Source organism: Pongo pygmaeus, chromosome 5 (genome assembly GCF_028885625.2).
Source record: "Pongo pygmaeus isolate AG05252 chromosome 5, NHGRI_mPonPyg2-v2.0_pri, whole genome shotgun sequence".
In the NCBI taxonomy this organism is placed as follows: domain Eukaryota; kingdom Metazoa; phylum Chordata; class Mammalia; order Primates; family Hominidae; genus Pongo; species Pongo pygmaeus.
Genome location: NC_072378.2, coordinates 32,879,739 through 32,904,619, shown reverse-complemented (window position 1 = coordinate 32,904,619; position 24,881 = coordinate 32,879,739). Strand labels below are relative to the sequence as shown.

Below are 24,881 nucleotides of genomic sequence, written 5' to 3'. Positions count from 1 at the left end.
AATCATTTAAAGAAGGAAATTGTTTTAGAAGAGGTCCTTCATACTGCATCTCTGAGCAGCAACTGATGATGCTATTGAACTCAGATGCTGATTGGTTCTCCAACACGAGATTACCCAATCCAGGAGCAAAGAAATTAGTAACTTCCTCCTTATGTTTGGGATGTGAGTAGAGGGAGGTCATAGTTCTCCGTGAATGTGAGACTTGCCTGCTACCCTGGCACCTGGTCCTGTGCTGTTCTCCAGCATGGTGTGTGTCAGGCCCCCTGGAGGCTCCTGCATGGCAGCGCTGACAGTGACACTGATGGTGCTGAGCTCCCCACTGGCTTTGGCTGGGGACACCCAATGTAAGTGCACATTGTGGATGCTGAGTTACTATAAGGTGGATAAAGTGGGAAGTTAAATTTGTCACTGTGCCCAGGCCATGTCCCTTAAGAATTTGTGACGTTTTCAACAGGGATTGCACATCTTTATTATATGGATCCCAAATTACTTCCTCCACAAAAGGAGCTTGGCTACTTGCCCTCTCCATGAGATTCATGTAAGGGGCCTCCATAAGGTCATTTCCTCTCAAATCTCCACCAATAAAACTTTTGCATCACATGTCCTCAGGGTCTTCAGAGGATTTGGAAATAAGGATGCTAAAATAAATTCCCCATACAGCACTTCCCTTTATTATGTTGACCTATGTCAGACAAAAGGAGGCTTTTTCTGAAAATGTTGTGGGAGTCAAGGGAATTCAAAGGGTCTCTCCTAGATGATCCAGTGTTATGTCCTCCACAGGACCTGTGGTATTGGCCCCTCTTCCTCATATGTGAGGATGGACCCAGTGGCCTCCCCATTATCTCCTTTCTTTTCTTTCTGAAGTCCAATCTTTATAAAGCCTGTATCCCTGTAGCATATGTAGGTTCTCTGATAGAAGTTATGCTTAGTGCTCTTTCTTTCTTATGGGGAAAAAATCCCTGGAACTGAAGCTGAGATCTTTAGTACTTGGCATCACCGTACAGACAAAGAATATCTATGGGGTTTTCTTTGCTGCCTAAAGAACTTAAGGCGTCCTCTGAGAACCTGGCCCAGGTTAGGGTTTATTATGAATCTCTTTTAACCTTTCTATACTAGCTTCTCCTACATGCTCTAACTAGACTCCACAAGAAGAGATTCAATGAATGTAGGATAAATGATATGAAATTCTATTTTTGTAAGTCAAAAATAGTCAAATATCAGAAATTTGCTAAGGTTCCAACTATATACTCTGAGTGGAGTTACCGAGACAATGTGGACACTGTTCACATCTCATCGGGCTGAAAGTAAATGAGCAAGTCCTGGGAACTCATTGTCTTACTGGGGTCTTGTCCTAAATTTCATAGGTTCACCCATCATGCCCTTGGCTTTTCTTAATTAGCCATGTCTGCTTACCTCTTCCTCCAGTTTCTCTCTGTTTTTCCCCAGCTATGTTGTCATTATTTCCTGAAATCCTTAAAGCTTGAACAGACCAAGAGCACTATGAGGTTCATCACAAGAGATAATTTCTTCTTTTTTTGAGACAGGGCCTGGCTCTGTCACGCAGGCTGTAGTGCAGTGGTGTGATAGAGGCTCACTGCAACCTCTGCCACCAAAGCTCAAATGATCCTCCCTCCTCAGCCTCCAGAGTAGCTGGGACTACAGACAGGCAACCTCACCCACCTAATTATTGTAATTTTGGTAGAGACTGCATTTTGATATATTGTCCAGGCTGGTCTTAAACTCCTGGGCTCAAGTGATCCTTGTGCCTCCCAGCATGCTAGGATTACAGATATGAGCCACCATGCCCAGACAAAAAGAGATGAATCTTAATAAAAAAAAATCTTTTTTTCTTAAAATTACTGTTTCCTTGGCTGGGCGTAGTGGCTCACGCCTGTAATCCCAGCACTTTGGGAGGCTGAGGTGGGCAGATCACGAGGCCAGGAGATCGAGACCATCCTGGCCAACATGGTGAAACCCGTCTTTACTAAAAATTTAAAAATTAGCTGGGTGTGGCGGCATGTGCCCGTAATCCCAGCTATTCAGGAGGCTGAGGCAGGAGAATCACTTGAACCTGGGAGGCAGAGGTTGCAGTGAGCCCAGGTCATGCCACTGTATTCCAGCCTGGCGACAGAGCTAGACTCTGTCCAAAAAAGAAAAAAAAAGAAAAAAGAAAAAAAGAAAAAAATTACTGTTTCCTTATCTGTGAATTATTCTTCCAACCAGAAGGAGGAGAAGGAAGAAGTTTGCCTGCATTTCTCACAGGAAGAGAAGGGGTCTACTGTGACATCAAAATGAAAGCATGCTGGAGCTTAAGCCCCTTCTTGCTTTCCAGGATCCACACAGTGATCAGTTCCCAGAATGCTGGTTTATTCATATAAACCACACTTATTTTGATCAGCAGCTACTGTGTACTGGGCTCCCTTCCAGGTTCAAATAATTCTATTTGAGTAAGATAGAGTGGGTTGCTCCCTACTCATGGAAGTTATACCATCATGGAGGAGATAGACAATAACCCAATAATCATTTAACAAAGAAGAAAATGTCAGAGAGTCATCATGCACTGAAGAAAAGACATCAGGTTTACGGAAAGAGAGAATTGGATCCACCCAACTTTGGTTCATATGCTTAGGCAGCTCTACCTGAGAAAGTGACATTCAGCTGAGACAACAAAATAAGTACACAGCCATGTGAAGATCTAAGGGTTGAATGTTCCAGAGAGACACAATGGAGGGAAAACCCTGGTGGGGGAAATTATGTGCAGGGACAGAAAGAAGGCTACAAGGACTGATGTATAGGAAGCAAGGAAATGGAGAGGCAGAAGATGAGGTAGGATGCAGACAGGAAGTCAGGAGCCTCATCATATTAGGCCCTGATGTACATAGTAAGACATTTTAATTTTATTTAAACAGATATGGGAAGCTACTGGATGGTTACAAGGAGAGTCAATTTATATTCACTTTTTAAAACTGATTCTAGCTACTCTGTGGGGGATTGGATTGCTGGGATTCACAAGTGGTCAGGAAGCCGATTTAGGAACACAGTAGGGAATCTTCAGGGAAAACAGCTCGTGGCTTCCTGGTGTGCACTAGTGATAAAGACAGTGAAAAAGATGAAGTGCACAGACTCGACATGTATTTTGCTCAGCTTGTTAATGGATTACTGTAAAGGAGATAAAACAATCAAGCTTATTCCTAAGGATTTTGTCTTGACAAATAAGTGGATGGTGGTGTTGTTTATTGAGATAGGGAAAATTGTGGGAGGAAATTATTTGAAGTGGGTGGTTGGAAATTATTTATTGACATTTATGTGGAACAATCAGAAGGTCAAGGGAATTTAAGAGACTCACGGTGAGTTCAGGGCTGGAGGTGTTTATGTTGACAGCATCAATACATGTACTCTGTTAAATTCCAGGGAGTGGAAGAGGATACATAGGGTAATAGTTTGTGTGTAGAAAAAAAGAAGGCGGCACAGGCAAGCAAAGGGGACTGAGAGGGAGCCCCAGGGATGTTGGAGAAAAACCAAGAGAACACAATGCCTGTAAGTCAAGGAAAATAGATTTTTTTTCAAGAAGAAGGGAGAAGCCAATGAGTATCACTAAGTGTGTGAAGTGAGGATGTGAGAGAGAAGCAAGTGCTGGGTTTGCTGGGGTTGATATTTGCAGTCAATGGAGTATCCAGGATGGTAAATGGATTGGACCATTTGAAGAGCAAGTAGAAGAAGTGAGGATGAGGTTAAGGTTGATTGTTCTGAGTAGAGAGCTTCAGGGAAGGACTGTGCTCTGGGTTCAGGGAGCCAGCTGAATCTAAAGGAAAAGGCTAAAGAGGCTGAAGAGAAGCAGGAGGACCTGTGAACCAGAGATGCTCAGTCATTACTGGCAAGGAAATACGAGAGGGTCCCTGTGTGCAGTGGTGAATGTTCATGCAAAATGTCACACAGCCAATATTTCACACAGCCTATGTTTATTAGTGACTTAGAATATGCCAGCTACTACTCTAAGTCATGAGAATGGAGTGATGAGTAAAATGAATCTGGTCTTCATCAGTACATGCCACATAACATTTTGCAGTGACTGTGTACCAGGCCTGTGATTTTCAGTATGCAGTTTCAATAATGATCCTATTGTATCTGTGGTGTTTAAAAACATATACATCTCTGGAATCTAAAATTGAGAGGATATAAGTAAAACCCAGTATCCCAAATGTAGTGCTAGAAATCAGATTGCAGTTTAAATCTGAGCATGTAGAAAGTTCCTTTCTCCTATGTCAGCAGATGCCTTTTGTGTGAGGTTTGTTTAGGTATACTGCATTATTAGACATAAGTTAGTGTTTCTGCCCTATGTTTTCAGAATGAAAATTCTTTATGAAACTAATAGAACAGAAGACAATAGCAAAATCATGATGAAGATACTAATTGCTTTAGAATCAAGGAATAGGAAAAATAATGTGAGCTGCAGTTAAAGGGATCATAAAAAATTAAAATGAAAATATTTTTGAGTGTTTATTATGTGGTCAGTGCTAAGAAGTCATTATTTAATTTTATACTTAAAAATAATCGTGTGAAGATGATGCTATTATTAAATGCATTTGATAGATTACAAAAAGGCTTATGGTTAGTAAAAATTGACCCAAGCAGAAGAGATCATGTTTCCATTCAGATTTTCTGATTCTAGAGATTGAGAGTCTGTCCATCGTTAGTGATTAGTGACCAGATTGTGTCTGAATTATTGACAGAATTCCTGATATTCATATGTACCAGGTTGTTTCTTGAAGTGGGAGCAGAGATGCAAGGGCTGCTAGTTCCAATGTATAGGAGAAACTTTCATTCATTTTGCATTTATCATTTTAAAAGTTCCATATGTCAATCCTGGGCATGTGTTGAAGAACACAAGGAAGTATTAAATCACTCCTTGTTCTGAGGTTTGCCTAGCAAGTTGGCCTGAGGTTGCCAAATAAAATACAGGTTCTTAGTTAAATCTGAATTTCAGATACACACCGTAATTTATTGGAAATCCAAATTTTAGTGAGCATCTTCTCGTTTTGTTTGCTAAACCTTTCAACCCTAACTGGGACACATGAGCATGGATTACAGTGCTAGTCACGCAAACCACAGTGACAGCAACTTCACACATTTTTATTTTTTAACTTTCTCTCTGTAAAGAAAGTGCTTGGATAATTTAAGAATAAAAAGACATACATTTTTGATCCACTGCATCATTTCTAAAGGGCAAAGGAAGCTTTGCGAAGGTCGTACTCAAAGTCTGGGGACCTGCTCATTTTTTGTAAACTGAATGAGAATATCATTTTTTTGGTTTCTTCCTTTCTGAGGGGACTTGACTACAAAACCAAGAGCTCTGCCTCTGGCCAAGGCTGGAAATTTGATGCCTGTTAGTATTGTTGGGAGTGGGAGACTGAGAGAAATGAGTTAGTTGGGGCATTAAATGGGAATAAAATGGCTGTGGCTGTGATTCATTACTACAGATAATTCGTGGACCAGTGGCACAGAAATTAAGAAAGAAGATGTTATGACAGATAAATGATATGATTTGATGACTGATTATAAAGGCAAGGAAATCAGTAAATCTTGGTTCTCCACAAGTTCATTTTCTGGAAACATAGCACTGGGACCAGAATTCTACAACACTTTCATTTTATGTAGGACCAAGATTTTCAACAGATATTTTTCAAAGTAATTCTCAGCTGCTCCGTAACTAATAGTGGCTTGTTCAACACAGATTTTTTCAGATGGTTCACACCCATGGTTCTTACCCAGGGATAGTTCACCACTCCTCCCTTCCCTCCCATCACCCTTGGGGAACATGTGGCAATGTTTGGAGAAATTTTTGGTTGTCACAACAGGGATTTCTTCTGATATTCAATGAGTAGAAGCCAGGGACACTTCTAGAGAACCTGCAATGTACACAACAGCCTCCATCACCAATAAAGAATTACCTGGTCAAAATGTCAATAGTGCTGAGGCTGAGAGGACTGGTTCACACTGTGCTCTTTCTGAAAAGTCTAGACTCACATCTTTTTGTTTTGTTTTGTTTTGTTTTTTTGAGACGGAGTCTCGCTGTGTCACCCAGGCTGGAGTGCAGTGGCGCGATCTCGGCTCACTGCAAGCTCCGCCTCCCAGGTTCATACTATTCTCCTGCCTCAGCCTCCCGAGTAGCTGGGACTACAGGTGCCCGACACCGCGCTTGGCTAATTTTTTGTTTTTTTTTTAGTAGAGACGGGGTTTCACCGTGTTAGCCAGGATGGTCTCTATCTTCTGACCTCGTGATCCACCCGCCTCGGCCTCCCAAAGTTCTGGGATTACAGGTGTGAGCCACCATGCCTGGCCTAGACTCACATCTTTTATACAATCACCACCCAATTCACTTCTTTGTGGTTAATTTTTGCTTGTTTCATTATAAATAACTAGACAGTTGCATAAATTCAACCACTTTCTTGTTGAATCCATTTAATGTAGAGAGCTGGCATCTGGAGAATCATGACCAACTCAGCATTTCCACTGAGGCAATATGATCAAATAGCAAACTGTTTATCATGAATACAGAATAGGGGCAAACTCTCCTCTGTGCTGGCCACCAGAAGGTTTGCTGAGGGCAATCACTCGCTGGAGCCAGGCTCCTTGAGGTTATCTACTGTGACATCTAGAGCCTATTGTTCGAGGAATGCAGTCTTGCAAGGCTGCTCTGGAGCAAGCAGCAGACCGACAACCACCCACTTCTTGCTATCTCTTTTCAATAAATACCAAGGAAGCTCAAAGCTCAGGGCCCTTGTTCACAAAGAGCAAGGTGCCCCTGACCCCTTCTTCCAAATATGCTCTTTTGTCTTTATTCCCGCGTTCGTCCTCCTTTGTTCAGTCCAACAGGGTCCATGCAATAGTGATGTTCAAACAGCAACAGGGCGATGCCATAGTGGTTTCTAAACACAGGGACATGAGAATGTGAACAAAGAAGGTTGCTGGAACAGAGGAACTGAAATTGACAAGACGAATGGGGACCCCAGGATGAGTCTGCTGGCAGCTGATATAAGGTCAGTGCCCTAAAGAGGTACTGGGAGCAATATAAGGTCAGTGCTCTAAAGAAGTATTGGGAATGGGAAGTTTTCTGAATTAGGGTAACATGGGGCAGAATTTGTCTATTGAAGAAAAACATTATGTGCAGTTGCTTAAAGTTTTGTTGAAATAATCTGGTGCTCAGGTTAGATCTCAGACATTAACTAAGATGCTGCAGGAGGTTATTATGCATAACCCATGGTTCTCACAGACAGGCACTCTTGATATGGAAAATTGGGACAGAGCAGAAGGATTAAAACGGGCTCATCAAAAAAGTCGCAAAGTTGATCTTTCCGTTTTCTCCACTTGGAGTTTAGTCCATACTGTCCTTCTGCCATTATCTCCTTCTTATCTTACTGGACAGCAGGAGTGATATTCTGAGTCTAAAAATCTGAAAGAACCTGTTGTCCCACCCACAGCTCCAACTGAAAATAAAAAAACAGGAGAAGGAGGATAAAAATTGGCCTATACCGCCTCCTCCAACAGCAGAAACATCTGTACCGCCTCCTTCAGCAGCAGAAATAGAGACCCCAATACAGAGAATTTTACACTCTGCTGCCATAGCTGGAGAGCCCTTATGACCTTGCACTTTTCCTATTTCTGTAAGGCCTGATCCAAATAATCCATAGCAGCTTATTGATGAACACACTCCACTAGAGTTTAACTTGTTGAAGGAATTAAAACGAGTGTGGTAAATAATGGCGTACAGAGCCCATTCACTTTAGGATTGCTAGTATCTGTATTTGGTGCTGTGCACCTTCTACCCTTCGATGTAAAGAATTTGGCTCACACTTGTTTGTCTCCTAGTGCATACCTGACATGGAGTTTAAATTGGCAAGAAATGTGTGCAGACCAGGCTAGACAGAATCATGTAGCTGGACACAGAGACATTACAGAGGACATGCTGTTAGGTAATGGCCCTTATTCAGACCTGGAACACCAAATGGCACTCTCAAATGCCAGCAGTGTGCACAGGCTGCTAAATGTGACTGGGCCACAATTCCACAATTCTGGAAAAGGGAGTCCCATTATAATCCTTTTTACATCTCATGCAAGGGTCACGGGAACCTTATGCACAATTTCTTGCATGACTACAAGAGGCAGTGAAGCATCAGATTTATCATACTGCTGCTGCAGAGATGCTAACTTTAACTGTAGCTTTTGAGAATGTAAACGCAGATTGTAAATGTACATTGGCACCTGTGAGGTGTACAAAAATCTTGGGAAATTTTCTCAGAGCTTGTCAAGATGTGGGAACTGAGCTTCATTGCTCTACAATATTAGCGCAGGCAATGGCTAACTTAGCAGTTGACAAATCTAAAAGGAGCCAAGGGTCAAACCCTAAAATGGGAAAATGTTATAATTGTGGAAAAACAGGACATTTTAAAAAGGAATGCCACCAGATCTCAGGACAGAAAGGACCTTACAATGCGGTGCCCCACCCAGCGGAAAAAACACCAGGACTTTGTCCTCGCTGTAACCAAGGAAGTCACTGGGCTAATCAGTGCCACTCAAAATTTCATCAAAACAGCACCCACCTGTTGGGAAACTAGAAGGAGTCCTGGATCCAGGCCCCTCAAACAATGAGGGCATTTCCAGTTCAGACCACAGTCCCACTTCAGGGATGGGTCCCAGGAGAAAAATTGATTCCTGGTATTCCTCACCTCAGGAACACCAGGAAGCGCAGGATTAGATCTCCCCGCCAGAGAAAGAACATTAGTTGGAGGAGACAAACCTACCAAAGTTCCCACTGGCATTTGGGGACATTTACCAACAGGCTACACAGGACTAATTTTAGGCAAAAACCCCCTTAACTTGCAAGGCATCACTGTAGTCCTTGGAGTAGTTGACTCCGATTATGAAGGAGAAATTCAAGTAGTTTTAATGTCAAAAATCTTTGCGTTTTTGAACCGGGAGAATATATTGCTCAATTATTGCTTATTCCCTGCAAATTACATCCTTCTCCATGAAAGGAGAAACGAGGAAATAAAAGGTTTGGGAGCACAACTACAATGGAAGTCTATCTATCCCAGCCCATAGCCTCTGATAGACCCACCTGTGTAGTACAAATTAAAAGAAAGAAATTTTGTGGGCTTATGGATACAGGAGCTGATGTGTCAGTAATATCCAGTAAGGACTCACCCCCGTATGGTCTCTCAGACTAACCTCCACATCCCTAGTGGGAGTAGGAGCAGCTAAAAGTGTTCAACAGAGTGCTGAGATTTTACCTTGTCTTAGTCGAGATGGACAGCCATGTACTTTTCAGCCTTATGTTGCAAATACAGCAATCAATTTATGGGATCAAGACTTACAACATGGAATATGAGACTTACAAATGAAAACTTTGATAACCCAGGATTTAAAATGTTGATGGACATGGGATATCAGAGTGGAAAAGGTTTAGGGAAATTCCTACAAGGAAAACCTAACCCGATATCAATAACTGGAAAAACAGATAGAAAAGGGCTAGGACGTCAGGATTTCTGATGGGGGTCATTGATATTTCTCCTCCACCCTCTGCCTTACCATTAGAAAGGCCAGTGACAAACCCATATGGGTGGATCAATGGCCCCTACCTCAGGAGAAGCTGATGCAACTTCAGCAGCTAGTATAAGAACAATTGGACACAGCACATATAGAGGAGTCAGTTAGCCCCTGGAATTCACCAATGTTTTTTATTCCAAAAAAGTCCAGAAGATGGTGACTGCTGCCTGATTTGAGAGCTATTCACGCACAATTTAAACCAATGGGTCCATTACAGCAAGGTGTGCCAATTCCAGTGGTCGTTCCTAGAGATTGGTCTCTTGTAGCAATAAATCTTAAGGATTGATTCTTAACAATACCATTACACGAGAAGGATAAGCCTCGATTTGCCTTCTCTGTGCCTTCTATTAATCAAAGAGAACCTGTTTCTTGCTATCAATGGAGAGTTTTACCCCAAGGCATGCTTAACAGTCCTATGCTATGTCAGCATTTTGTAGGACAGGCGTTAAAGGAGCCTCGAAATATGTTTCCTACTGCTTACATCATTTATTTTATGGATGACATTGTTTTGGCCGCTCCTACAGATCAAATCTTACATCAGTTATTCTGAGAAACAAAGCAGGATTTAACTAAATGGAATCTCAAAATAGCTCCAGAAAAGGTACAAACAACTTCACCGTATCATTACTTAGATAATATTGTTACTGAAAGAAGTGTACGGCCTCAAAAAGTAGTTCTCCATAAAGACAGGTTACAGACTTTAAATGATTTTCAACAGTTGTTAGGGGATACTAATTGGCTGCACCCGATGCTAGGTATTGCCACTTATCAACTTGCACATCTTTATGAAACCCTACAAGGAGATTCTTCACTCGATTTCCCACAGCAATTGACCAAAGAGGCAGAAGCTGAGTTACAGCTTGTAGAACAGATGCTTCAGCAATGGCATGCTTCCCAGCTACAGCCACAAAAACCTTTGTTTTCTCTATCCATCAGACAAAATCTTGCAGTTTTATAGAGTCTATTCTTTCATTCTTCCTGTGATTACTCATCACAAGCCTATTCTAGGTGGACAAACCATTTTACTGATGGCTCTTCCAAAGGTCGTGCAGCTATTTATGGACCCAAGCGTACTCAAACAATAATGACCTCTGGGATTTCCACTCAACGCTCAGAGTTGATTGCAGTCATTCAGGTTTTACAGCTCACAGCTCAGATCCTATGAACATTGTCTGTGATTCAGCTTATGTTGTAAATGTAGCCAGTCACGTAGAAACTGCTACAATTAAAAGTACCCTAGAACCAAAACTGCTTAATTTGTTCCTAAGACTTCAACAAACTATTCGCTCTGGTGCAGCTCCTTTTCATATTTCTCATATTCGCTCTCACACACAGCTTCCTGGAGCACGATCTCTAGGTAATGATAGAGCAGATAAATTGATTGGTTCTGTGTTTCAGCAAGCTCAAACCTCTCATGTTTTACTGCATCAAAACACCTCCACCCTTACTTGTACATTTAACTTGCCTCACAGCCAAGCTAGGTCTATAATACAAGTCTGTCCTACTTGCCAGCATGTCCCTGGAGCCACACCTGTAGAGGGATGTAATTCACGAGGCTTGGCTCCAAATGAAATTTGGCAAATGGATATTACACACATAGCAGCCTTTGGTAAGCTTAGCTATGTTCATGTGCCTGTAGACACTTATTCTCATATGCTGCATGCTACATGTCAAACAGGTGAGACAGCTGGTCATGTGTGGCAACATTTCTGTTGTCATTTGCTCATATGGGGATACCTAAACAATGAAAAATTGACAATGGACCTGCTTATGCTAGTCATGCTTTTCAAAATTTCCTGCAGTTTTGGGCCATAACCCATAAACCAGGAATTCCTTATAATCCTAGAGGACAAGGCATTATAGAGCAGGCACATCAAACATTACAACACATGTTGAAAAGACAAAAAGGAGGAGTAGGAGACAAGTTACCACTGCAATCAAAGTTATATTTAGCCTTATTTACTTTAAATTTTTTGACTCCTGGTATGGATGTTAAGACTCCAGCGGAAAGACATTGGCCACTCTTAGAGAAAAAGAGGAGAGGTTTTCTGAAAGTGTTATGGAAATCCCCAGAAAAAGGACAATGGAAAGATCTGGTGGATTTACCACCTGTAGTCCCACCTACTCAGGAGGCTGAGGCAGGAGAATCACTTGAATCCGGGAGGCGGGGGTTGCAGTGAGCCAAGATGGCACCACTCCATTCCAGCCTGGGCAACAGAGTGAGACTCCATCTTAAAAAAAAAAATATATATATATATATATATATATTTGGAGAATCATTTCTGCTGTTTTGCACAGGAGATGCACTGATCAGCTAAATGTGAATATAAGAACTTTCAAAACTAAAATGACGTTCCTTAATTCCTAAATCTCTGCTTTAGGACTCAGGCTTTTCTAGGAACATAAAGATTTGGAGAATCATTTCCGTCTGTCCTACCTTCCCAGGGGCAGAACCATTTCTGTGGTGTTCTAAGGTGTCAGTGCATGGCAGTAGTATTCCTAAAAATTCATACTCGGTTTCCTCATGTACCCTACTCTGTCCCTTTATCTATCCACATTGCTTTAAAACATATTCTTCTCTCAAGGTGTAAGAGGATGATAAATAGGTGTCAAGTGGAGCACCCAAGGGTGATGAGCCCTCTCACAGTGGAATGGGATGAGAAGCTTTCTGACCTCATAAATTGAAGGCTATCTTCAGTCATTGTTTTATATATTTTACGTAAATTAATCCTCATATAACCCCAAGAGGTAAATTAGTATAATTTAACCTACGTTATACGTGAGAAAGTTGAGACACAGAAGAATCAAAAAACTCTTCCAGGATCAACCAGTAAAAGGCAGACCTTGGACTTGAACCAGGCAACCTGGCTCAGGTATCAGTTTTAATTAATACACTCTGTACTTTCAAAGATTTGTAAACACTTTAACAATGCACGACAATTTCAAGCTATGAAGAAACAAATAAAATTTTTACAACATCTCGCAAATCTAATTGGTCCACAGTATTATGATTAAATTCCAGGCTGATGACACTGTGAGGGCGTATGGCCAGCTGTGCTGGAGGCCTGGTCAAGGCCAGAGCCTGGGTTTACAGAGAAGCAAACAAACAGCTGAACAACGAGACTCTAACTTCCTGATTCATTCTCTCTACCTGTTTTTCTCCTAGTCCAACCTAAGGGGACTATGTATCCTGCAAAAACCCAGCCCCTGCCTCACAGCAACCTCCTGGTCTGCTGTGTGAGTGGTTTCTATCCAGGCAGCATTGAAGTCAGGTGGTTCTGGAATAGTCAGGAAGAGAAGGCTGCGGTGGTCTCCATAGGCCTGATCCAGAATGGAGACTGGACCTTCCAGACCCTGGTGATGCTGGAAACAGTTCCTCGGAGTAGAGAGGTTTATACCTGCCAAATGGAGCATCCAAGTGTGACGAGCCCTCTCACAGTGCAATGGAGTGAGCAGTTTTCTGACTTCCTAAATTTCTCACCCACCAAGAAGGGGACTGTGCTAATCCCTGAGTGTCAGGTTTCTCCTCTCCCACATCCTATTTTCATTTGCTCCATGTTCTCATCTCCATCAGCACAGGTCACCGGGGATAGCCCTGTAATCGTTTCTAGAAACACCTGTACCTCCTGGAGAAGCAGTCATACCTGCGAGGCAGGAGAGGCTGTCCCTCTTTTGAACCTCCACATGATAGCACAGGTCAGGGTCACTCGGTCTCCCTGGGCTCTAGGCCTCTGGGTCTGAGACTGTGTTTCTGGTGCTTTTGATCTGAGTTGTTTATTGTGATCTGAGAAGAGGAGAACTGCAGGGGCCTTCCTGACATGAGGGGAGTCCAATCTCAGCTCTGCCTGAGGACCAAAACTCCTCCTCTCCACTTAGAAAAGGCCTGTGCTTTGCAGGATCATTGGCTCAGGGAGACTTAGGAACTTGTTTTTCTTCTTCCTGCAGTGCTCTCATCTGAGTTATTGAAAGTGGGGAAAAGAAGTTTTACTACAGCCAGGTCTGAAAACAATTTTCTCTGTCTCTGCAGGACTCTTGAGCTGAAAAGCAGATGACCACATTCAAGGAAGAACCTTCTGCCCCAGCTTTGCAGGATGAAAAGCTTTCCCACTTGGCTCTTATTCTTCCACAAGAGCTTTGTCAGAACCAGGTTGTTAACTGGTTCAGCAACTCTGCAGAGAATGTCCTCCCTTGTGGCTTCCTCAGCTCCTGTTCTTGGCCTGAAGCCCCACAGCTTTGGTGGCAATGCCTCATCTTCAACTTTTGTGCTTCCCTTTACCTAAACTTTCCTGCCTCCTGTGCATCTGTACTCCCCTTGTGCCACACATTGCATTATTAAATGTTTCTCCAACATGGAGTTAAAAATTATCTGGTCCATTTGGCTGCAAGGACAAAAAATAGGAAAAAGGGAAGATTATTTCCCAATAGAATAATGGTTTTCATGTATATATAATAAGTATATGAGGTAAATGCGCATGTTAAATAGCTTGATTTAGACATTCCACACTATAGGCATATATCAAAACTTCATGCTCTACAACATAAATATACTATACAATTTTTACTTGTCAACTAAAAAAGTAAACCTAACATTCAAAAAGGCAATGCCTAAAAACTGAGAACAGACTATAACAACTGAAACAAACTTGTCAAACATGAGATGAGAAACCAGCCAGCAAGTCAATCAGAACTTTTTCTTAACCCCATCTACAATATTGTGACTCTATACCTTTAAATTAGTATATAGTTTTTCATTCCAGAGACTTCAATAATATAGTATTATCAAAGGACCTGTACAGATTTCAGAGAAAGGCAAATTTAGAAGATGGAGGGTTCTCCATTGTGTTCTATCTGAGTCAGCATCAAATATGTCAAATCTGAAAGTACATAATCAATTCAAAAGTTTACTTCAAAGTAATAATCATTTGAACATAATTTATCTGTCAGAGACAACTGTTATTTTATTTTCAATCAAATTCAAGGTTTATTTTATGCATATTTTGTTTTTAGTTACACGTTATTGTACATACATAGGAGTACATGTATGTATATATCCTATAAGAATATAAATCCTATAGGAATATATTAAGCTGATAATTATGTCTATACTGTTTGATCCCAGAGTTGCAACAAATATGCTTTGTTCCTTAAGTTGAGGAAATGATTTGTCTCATTTTATATGAGACTTGTGGTGTGGAATTCTAAGGTAGAACTAAAATGTGTGGGATGAATATTTGAATGAAGATGCCTTCTGCTGCAAATAGCAGGAAATCCCATCTAGTGGGCTTTTCTTTTCTTTAACCCATTATCTCATATTGCCGATACATCCAAGTCTGGGCATCATCAGGATTGCTCAACTCAGCAGGCCAGTGTCATCATCAGCGATCCTGGAACTTCATAGCTCATCTCTCTATCACACACAGCACGTCAGCTTTCCTGAGATGGTAGGAGGACCCCTGCAGCAGCTTTAGGTTTCTTATTCTTTCACAACTCCCAAAGGCAGGAAAAGGATATGACTTTTTCCTGTGTGTCTTTATGAGAATCGACTAAACCGTTTCTAGAGTGTTCCCAGTACCCACTTTCTCAAACAATGGAATGACCGTGGGATCACACGGGCTCAGACAAGCCAGGATTCAACCTTTGTAGAGTGGGCCTGATGCACATGAGAAGAAAAGGAGCAAAATCATATATTTTTAAAAATAAAGAAATGGTGGATGGAGTAGGAGAGATTGATTTCAGGGTAGGCAAATGAAAGATTGTGGTATTATTAGGTTGTTAGTATTCATAGTTAAATTCCACGTGAAGGCCTAGAGATTCCCGATAGGCATCCTCAATTCAGGGTTTCTGGGTCTTTTTAAACACATATATATTTATTATACATATATTTAAATATATATATATTTTAAAAACATGTAAATATATATAATATACATTGAGTATTAAATGTCAGCCATTAACTCAATTACAATAAAACAAAAAAGCAAGTAAAAAGGATTGTTTTTAGAACTCAAGTATGTGGACATGTTATTTTATGAGGTAAATATATTTTCTAGGGAAATTTTTGAAAAAAAAGCGGAATAAGGAATGACTAGCTCTATAAGGTGCTGTTTTAAAACACACTATACATTTATTTTTAAAAAGGCATTTGTTACTGATTTTTTTTTCATTAAATACTAGTAAAACAGAGTCTAGAATTAGAAAGAGTTGAGATTTAGTTTCAGGTTTTGGTAAGTTGTACTCCAAACTAATTTTTTTCACTAAATAGATCCTGGATAAATAAAAATTGAAACATAAAGAGAAAATATAAAATTAACAAGACAGATGTTATTTATTTATTTATTTTTCTTTTTCGAGAGGGAGTCTCACTCTGTTGTCCAGGCTGAAGTGCAGTGGTGTGTTCCCTGCTCCGCACAACCTTCGACTCCTGGGTTCAAGCGATTCTCCTGCCTCACACCACCGAGTAGCTGCGACTACAGGTGCATGCCACCATGCCTGGCTAATTTTTATGTTTTTAGCAGAGACAGGGTTTCACTGTGTTTGGGCAGGCTGGTCTCGAACTCCTGACCTTGTGATCTGCCTGCCTTGGCCTCCCAAAGTGCTGGGACTACAGGCGTGAGCCACCGTGTTCGGCTGACAGATGTTATTTCTAATAGTATCATCAACATTATAATTATGTTTGAAGACAAACAGACTTTCTAAACCCTTATGTAGTGCTGGTGGGAGTGTATAATTTTACAAATACCTGGAAATTGGCAATTCCCAAAAAGTTTAACATACATTTACCATATGACCCAGCAATTTCTCTCCTTGGAATCTACCTAAGAGACATAAAAACATATGTCCTTACAAAGATATGTGTTTGAGTGTTCAGAACAGCGTTAGCCATAGTAGGACTGGACACAAAAGATTACATGTTGTATGATTTCATTTACTTAAAATATTTAGAAGAGGTAAATTATAGACACAAACAGCAGATCACTGGGTGCCTAGGACTTGGGGTATCAGTGGGAATTAACTATAAACAGAGAAATTTTGGACATGATAGAAATGTTATAAAACTGGATTGTTGTGATAATTGCACAAAACTAAAATCATTAAATTTTATATATACAATGAGTAAATTTTGCAGTATGTAAATTATGCTTCAGTAAACCTGCTAAAATAATTCTTTTTTAAAAGATAAGACATTGTTGCTAGGTGTGGTGGCTCACACCTGTAATCCCAGAACTTTGGGAGGCCAAGGCGGGTGGATCACGAGGTCAGGAGTTGAAGACCAGCCTGGCCAAGATGGTGAAACCCCGTCTCTACTAAAAATACAAAAACATTAGCAGGGCATGGTGGCAGGTGCCTGTAATCCCAGCTACTTGGGAGGCTGAGGCAGAGAATGGTGTGAACCCGGGAGGTGGAGGTTGCAGTGAGACAAGATCACGCCACTGCACTCCAGCCTGGGCGACAGAGTGAGATTCCGTCTAAAAAAAAAAAAAAACAGGGCTGTGCATGGTGGCTCAAGCCTGTAGTCCCAGCACTTTGGGAGGCTGAGGTGGGCAGATCACGTGGTCAAGAATTCAAGACCAGCCTGGCCAACATAGTGAAACCCCGCCTCTACTAAAAATACAAAAATTAGCCGGACGTGGTGGTGCATGCCTGTAATCCCAGCTACTCAAGAGGCTGAGGCAGGAGAATCACTTGTGAGCAGGAGATGGTGGCTGTGGGGAGCCCAGATCACACCATTGCACCCCAGCCTGGGAGACAGAGCAAGACTCTGTCTCAAAAACAAAAAACAACCACAACAAAAAAACAAAGAGGTGAGGAAATTGATAAAATTCTTTTCTTGGTTTTGTTTTCTATTTGTTTATGGTAGAACATTATTGTGTTAGTCCATTCTTACATTGCTAAAAAGAAATACCTGACGCCAGGTAATTCATAAAGAAAAGAGGTTTTACTGGCTCAGGGTTTTGCGCGCTGTACAGGAGGTGTGGTGCTGGCAATTGCTTCTGGTGAGGGCCTCAGGAAGCTAACAATCATGGGGGAAGGGAAGGGGAGCCGGGGTATCACATGGTGAGAGCAGGAGTGCAGAGAAAGTGAGGAAGAGTCGCATTCCTTTAAACAACCAGATCTCGTGTGAACTGAGTGAGAACTCACTCATTACAGCTAGGATGGCACCAAGCCATTGATGAAGGATCTGCCGCCCACCAAAATACCTCTCACCAGGCCTCGCCTCCAACACTGGAGGCTACATTTCAACACGAGATTTGGAGGGGACAAACACCCAAACTATATCAATAACATAATTGCTTTAGTGTATGCTGACTTCGTATCCAGCAACAGTATTTAAATTCACTTATTAAAACTATGAGTTTGTTTACTAATTTTATTTTCGAAGTAGCTGATTATGTTGAGAGTAAATAATGACCATCTCACCTGGATGCAATTATCATCTCTTTTATTTATTTTTCTTGCTGTTTTCATTGCCTAACTCCTCTAGTACTCCAGATATGAAGGAGACAGTTTTAAATATTTCACTGCTGAGACTAATATGTTCAATAAGGTAGCTATTATTTCTCAGACTGAAGAAATAACTTTTAATACAAGTTTGCAAATAGATTTTTAAAAAATTAAAGCCAAGTGCTGATTTCTGTCAAATCATATTTCAAGACTCTATCCAGGTGGTTGCATGTGTATTCTCCTTCTTTCAGTTAATGTCGTGAATCACACTAATGGATTCTCAAATGCTCAAACAACCTTGTATTTCTGGAATAAACTCCACTTGGTCACGATGTAGTAGCCGTTTTTATATCAATGAATTCAGTTGGCTATTATTTTTTTAAGAACTTGGCTCATAAGAATTATTGGTCCATAAATTCCTATTTGTTGTAGAGTTCTTTTCAGATCTTGAAGTAAATTTTACACAGATCTCATCAAACCTAACTGCAAGTGTTTTCTGCTTTTTCAAATGTTTGAAGTTTGCATAAAGTTAGTGTTGTTTGTTCCTTAAATATTTTAAAATATTTACTGAAGCTAAATGAACCTGGGGTTTTGTCTTGGGAAAGCTCTATAGAATGGGCTTTGTCTATGAGATGTGGAACTCTTCATACTTTATGTTATTTGTTAGCTTCAGTACATTGCACATTTTGAGTAACTTATTCATTACATGCAAATTTGTTTTTGTAAAGTTATTCATAATATTCAGTATTATTTCATGCTGATAAATCTGTAAGACTATAACAAAAGATATGAAATTTGTGTCACTAGAGTCTTAGAGAAAGATGACAAATGGGTGATGCCCAAAGAGTCTTTGAAGGAAGATTGACTATTTTCCAAATTTGGATAAGACTTTAAAGTAAAAATTCAAGAATCTGTACGAATCCGAAGGAAGATAAATCCAAAGAAATTTATGTCAAAAAATCTTCATAGCAACAAGAGAGAAATGACATCTCATGTACAGGAGAAAATAAATTAGAAGACAGTGTATTCCTCATTAGAAATCATGCAGACCAGAGAGTAGTGCCACAAGATATTTTAATGGCTGAAAGTAATGTTAACCTAGAATGTATATCCAGAAAAATATTATTATAAAATGAAGGTTCTATCATGACATTCTCTTTTTTCTTTTTTCTTTTCTTTTCTTTTTTTTTTTTGTTTTTTAGATGGAGTCTTGCTCTTTCACCCAGGCTGGAAGGCAGTGGCACAACCATGGCTCACTGCAGCCTCTGCCTCTCAGGCTCATGTGATCCTCACACTTCTGCCTCCTGAGTAGCTGGAATTACAGACACACACCACCAAGCCTGGCTAACTTTTTGTATTTTTGGCAGAGACAGGGTTTTGCCATGATGCCCAAGCTGGTCTCAAACTCCTCAGCTTAGGGGATGCGCCTACCTTGGCCTTCCAAAGTGCTGGGATTACAGGTGTGAGCCACCGCGCCCGGCCATGACATTCTTAGAGGAAGGAAAATCAAGAGAATTTGATGCTAGCAGACTTATCCTAAAACAAGGGTAATGGAAGTGCTTGAACTGGAATAGAAATGATAAGGGAAGAAATCTCGGACAATCAGGAAAAAAAGAAACTATAGAATGAGTAAAAATATGGGTCGATACAACAGACTTCTCTTCTTCAGTTTTATAAATTAGTTTGATGGTTGAGGCAAAAATTACAACATTGTCAGATCTGGGTTTTGATGCAAGTAGAGAAAATAAAAAATATATATTATAAATGCAGGAGCAAAAGGGATAAAAAGGTAAAGTTTTTACACTGCAGTCAAATTGAAAAAATCTCAGCACAAGTAGACTATAAGTTACGTTAATAGATAGATAAATCACAAAAACTCTACAATGAGATACACCAAAAAATGATTGATTAAAAAATGGAATTCTAAATATTGCTTAAGGGACACATCAAAAAACACAGAAAGAAAACAGAGAAGCAAAAACCAGAGGAAACAAAAAGCAAATGGCAGTCATGAGAGCTCACATATTAATAATTGCATTACATTAAATTGTCTAAAAAGACAAATGTCAGAGTGAAAAATAATTACCCGTCGATATGCTACCTATGAGAAACTTACTGCAAATATTACAAGAGTGGAAGGCTGAAAGAGAAGAATGGAAAAAAATTAACCATACTAACTGTTGTCAAAGAAAGCAGAAATGGCTATAATATCAGATAACATAAAATGCACAGAGCAAAGAATATTCTGGGAGACAAACGGAAACACTACATAATCATAAAAATGTTAATTCAGAAAGAAGACATAGCAACTCTAAAAGTGTGTACACCACACAACTAAGTTACTTATAAATAGAGCAAAAAACAGTCAGAACTGGAAGGAGAAATAGACAAATACACAGTTAAACTTTGGGACTCCACAAACCAACTCTGAAAAGTTAATAAAACAACTGTACAAAAACTCAGCAAGATAATGAAACCCAACAAAACTATCCACCAATAAGATCTAATGGACATTTGCGGACCACCACACCAAACAGCAGAATACACATTTTTAACTGTCCATGGAATATTTACCAACATCGCTCATACTCTGGACCATAAAAGGAACCTCAACAAATGTGAAGAATTGAAATCATACAGACTGTGCTCCCTGGAAGCAACGGAGCTGAACCAGAAATCAGTAACATGAAGAAAATCAGTATAACTCCAAACACATGGAAACTTAGTAACATACTTTTAAATTACCCTTGGATCAAAAAAGATGTCTTGGCCAGGCGCGGTGGCTCACGCCTGTAATCCCAGCACTTTGGGAGGCGGAGGCAGGTGGATCACGAGGTCAGTTGTTCGAGACCAGCCAGACCAACATGGTGAAACCCCCACCTCTACTAAAAATACAAAAAATTAGCTGGGCGTGGTGGCACTTGCCTATAATCCCAGCTACTCAGGAGGCTGAGGCAGGAGAATGGCTGGAACATGGGAAGGCTGGACTTGCAGTCGGCGGAGATTGCACCACTGCACTGCAGCATGGATGCCAGAGCGAGACTCTGTCTCAAAAAAAAAAAAAAAAAAAAAGGCCTGGCGAGGTTGCTCACACCTGTAATCCCAGAACACTTTGGGAGGCTGAGGTGGGTGGATCATGAGGTCAAGAGATCGAGACCATCCTGGCCAACATGTTGAAACTCCCTTTCTACTAAAAATACAAAAAATTAGCGGCATGGTGGCGGGTGCCTGTAGTCCCAGCTATTCGGGAGGCTGAGGCAGGAGAATCACTTGAACCTGGGAGACAGAGCTTGTCCGACATCGCACCACTGCACTCCAGCCAGAGACGTCGCATGGTGGCTCACGCCTGTAATTCCAGCACTTTGGGAGGCCGAGGCAGGTGGATCATGAGGTCAGGAGATCGAGACCATCCTGGCTAACACGGTGAAACCCCGTCTCTACTAAAAATACAAAAAAAATTAGCCGGGCATGGTGGCGGGCGCCTGTAGTCCCAGCTGCTCGATAGGCTGAGGCAGGAGAATGGCGTGAACCTGGGAGGCGGAGCTTGCAGTGAGCTGAGATCACGCCACTGCACTCCAGCCTGGGCTACAGTGCGAGACCCCCTCTCAAAAAAAAAGATGTCTTAAGGAAAATAAAAAGTATGTTCAAGTAAGTGATAATGAAAATACAACATATCAAAATGTTTGGCACATAGCTAAAGGAGTGCTTTGAAGTACTATGCATAGTACAAAATATATACACTGAAAAAGAGAAAACTTCAGAAAGCAATAATCTCAGTTCCCACCTCAAAAGTCTAGAAAAGTTGTCAAAAATAACCTAATGCAAGAAGAAGAAGGAAAAAAAAAACTAATATAAAGGCAGAACTCAGTGGCTCATGCCTGTAATCCCAGCACTTTGCAAGGCTGAAGCGGGCGGATCACCTGAGGTCTGGAGTTTGAGCCTGACCAACATGGAGAAACCCCATCTCTACTAAAAATACAAAATTAGCCAAGCATGGTGGCACATTCCTGTAATCCCAGCTACTGGTGAGGCTGAGGCAGGAGAATCACTTGAACCTGGGAGGCGGGGGTTGCAGTGAGCCGAGATCGCGCCGTTGCTCTCCAGCCTGGGCAACAAGAGCATAACTCCAGCTCAAAAAAAAAAAAAAAAAAAAAAAAAAGGAGAGAGAGAGAGAAAATCAGTGGAAAAAAAAGTTTGTTCTTTAAAAATATTACTAGAACTGACAAATTTCTAGGACAAAATAAAAGGAAAAAGGAGAAAAAACACCAATATTGGGGTGGAAACATTATATCACTACACATTCTTCAACATCAATAGTACACCAAAGGAATACACCAAGAACACTTAGGTGAAATGGAAAAGAATCCTTTAAAAGTACACAAGTACACACTATTACAACTAACTCAATATGAAATAGATAAATTGAAAAGCTCTATAATTATAAAAAGAATTGAACTTATAGGAGAAATCTCTAGGTTAGAATAGTTTCACAGGAGAAATCTACCAAACATTTCAGTAGAATTAACACGACTCTGCCAAATTTCCTCCAGAAAGCAGAAGAGAGGGGAAGACATCCCAAATTACTTTATGAGGCCAGCATTTCCTAAAATCAAAAGCACACAAAAACAGTACAGCAAAAGAAAATTAAAAAGCAATATACCTGCATGACTATACATGCAAAACTCCCTAACAAAATGTTAGCAAGTAAAAAATCAGCCAAACTAAAAATATATGTAAACTATGCCAAGTAGTGTTTATTTTAGGGATGCAAGTCTGGTTTAATGTTTGAAATCAATCAATGTCATCCATCTTATTAAGAAGCTAAAGAAGAAACATCGCATGGTTCTATCAGTTGATGTAGAAAAGGCCTTTGACATAATTCAACATTAATTTATGATTTAAGAAAACCCCTCAAAATAGTAGGAACTGAGGATGACCTCCTCAACTGGATGAATAACTTCTACAAAAATGCTGCGGCTAAATTATACTTAATAGTGGAAGTCTGAATGCTTTTCCTCTTCTGCTTCAGCTACTAAGGAAATTCACAAGGTCACAGAGTTCAAGATCAACAAAAAAAAATCAATTTTATCTGAATATACAATAATAAAGAAATCAAAGCAAATACTAAAAATACAACATGAATTATTTTCATTCAAAAAACCTCATAAGTATACCAACAGAACATGTACACAATCCATATGCTGAAATGCTGATAAAGAAATAAAAAAATCTGAAGAAATGAAGAGATTTACTGTGTTCATCAACTAGAAAACTAAATATAGTAAAGATATCAATTCTCCCCAATTTGATATCCAGGTTTAACACAATGTCTCTCTAAATTCCAGCAAGATTTGTAATAGTTGTAGACAAAGTTATTCTAAAATGCAAATGGAGAACCAAGGGAACCAGCATAGGTAAAACAAATCTCACAGGGAAAAAGAGATGAAGTAACTATTATCAAATTTCAGAATTTTTATGGCTATAGTAATCAACACTGATTGACATTAGTGCAGGGATAGACACAGATTAGTGGAGCAGCATAGAGAATCCAGAAATACACCTATGCGAACTCATTTTGACAAAGATGCAAAATAATTCAATGGAGATAATATAGGCTATAGTCTTTTCAAACAATGGTCCAGGAGAAAGTGGAAATTCATAGATAAAAACAAAACCAAACAAAAACAAAAAAGAAGCAAAAGGAAAAAGAAGCAAGAAAGAAACTTAACAAATTCTCACGCCTTATGAAAACATTTATCCCAATTAAATCATGTCTACATGTAAAACGTTTAGAAGAAAACATGAGAAAATCATCAGAAGCTCGGGCCTGCTGTCTGAGTTCTGAGTTCTTAGACATGACATCAAAAGCACTATGTGTAAAAAACAAAAAGACAAAAACAAAAAAAATCAATAAGTAAGGTTTCTTCAAAATTTAGAACTTTTGTTCTGTAAAGTATCCTGTTAAGAAATAAAAAGTAAGTTAGAGATACAGAGAAAATATTTAAAACCACATATATTACCAAGAATACACTGTTGAAAATATATAATCAACTATAAAAGCTCTTCTATAAAATATATAGTAGAGTGCAGACTATAAAATTTAATTGTGGCCGGGCATGGTGGCTCACGCCTGTAATCCCAGCACTTTGGGAGGCCAAGGTGGGCGGATCACAAGGTCAGACGATCGAGACCATCCTGGCTAACACGGTGAAACCCCGTCTCTACTAAAAATACAAAAAAAAAAAAACTAGCTGGGCTTTGTGGTGGGCACCTGTAGTCCCAGCTACTCAGGAGGCTGAGGTAGGAGAATGGCGTGAACCCGGGAGGCAGAGTTTGCAGTGAGCTGAGATCGTGCCACTGCACTCCAGCCTGGGCGATAGAGCGAGACTCCATCTCAAAAAAAAAAATTAACTACAAAATGGGCAAAAGATATGAAGAGACATTTTATCAAAGAGGATATATATACATGGCAAATAAGCACAATGAATGACATGCAAATCACTAGCCATCAGGGAAACACAAATTAAGAACTTGGTCTAATAGCACTACACAACTCTTAATACAGCTAAAATCTCTAAAAAATCTGACAATGGTAAATGCTGGTGAGAATGCAGAAAAACTGAATTTCTCATACACTGATGGTGAGAATGTAAAATGAGACAGTCCTTCTGTGTCTGGAATTTATTCCTTCCGGTGGGCTCTTGGTCTCACTGACTTCAAGAAGGAAGCCACAGACCTTCGCATTGAACGTTACAGCTCTTAGAGATGGTGTGTCTGGGGTTTGTTCCTTCAGATGTTCAGATGTGTCCGGAGTTTCTTCCTTCTGGTGGATTCGT

The 24,881-nt window shown here is 40.3% G+C and overlaps 1 protein-coding gene across 1 annotated transcript; it reads left to right on the top strand.

Annotated features, from left to right (window-relative positions):
• Window positions 1-202: 202 nt before the first annotated feature.
• LOC129039460 (HLA class II histocompatibility antigen, DRB1 beta chain-like) lies at window positions 203-20,734 on the top strand. Its single transcript, XM_063666916.1, has 3 exons — window positions 203-344; window positions 12,770-13,051; window positions 20,583-20,734. Exons 1-3 carry the CDS (start codon window positions 245-247, stop codon window positions 20,732-20,734), a joined length of 534 nt encoding a protein of 177 aa, XP_063522986.1. The 5' UTR covers window positions 203-244.
• The last annotated feature ends 4,147 nt before the right edge of the window (window positions 20,735-24,881 follow it).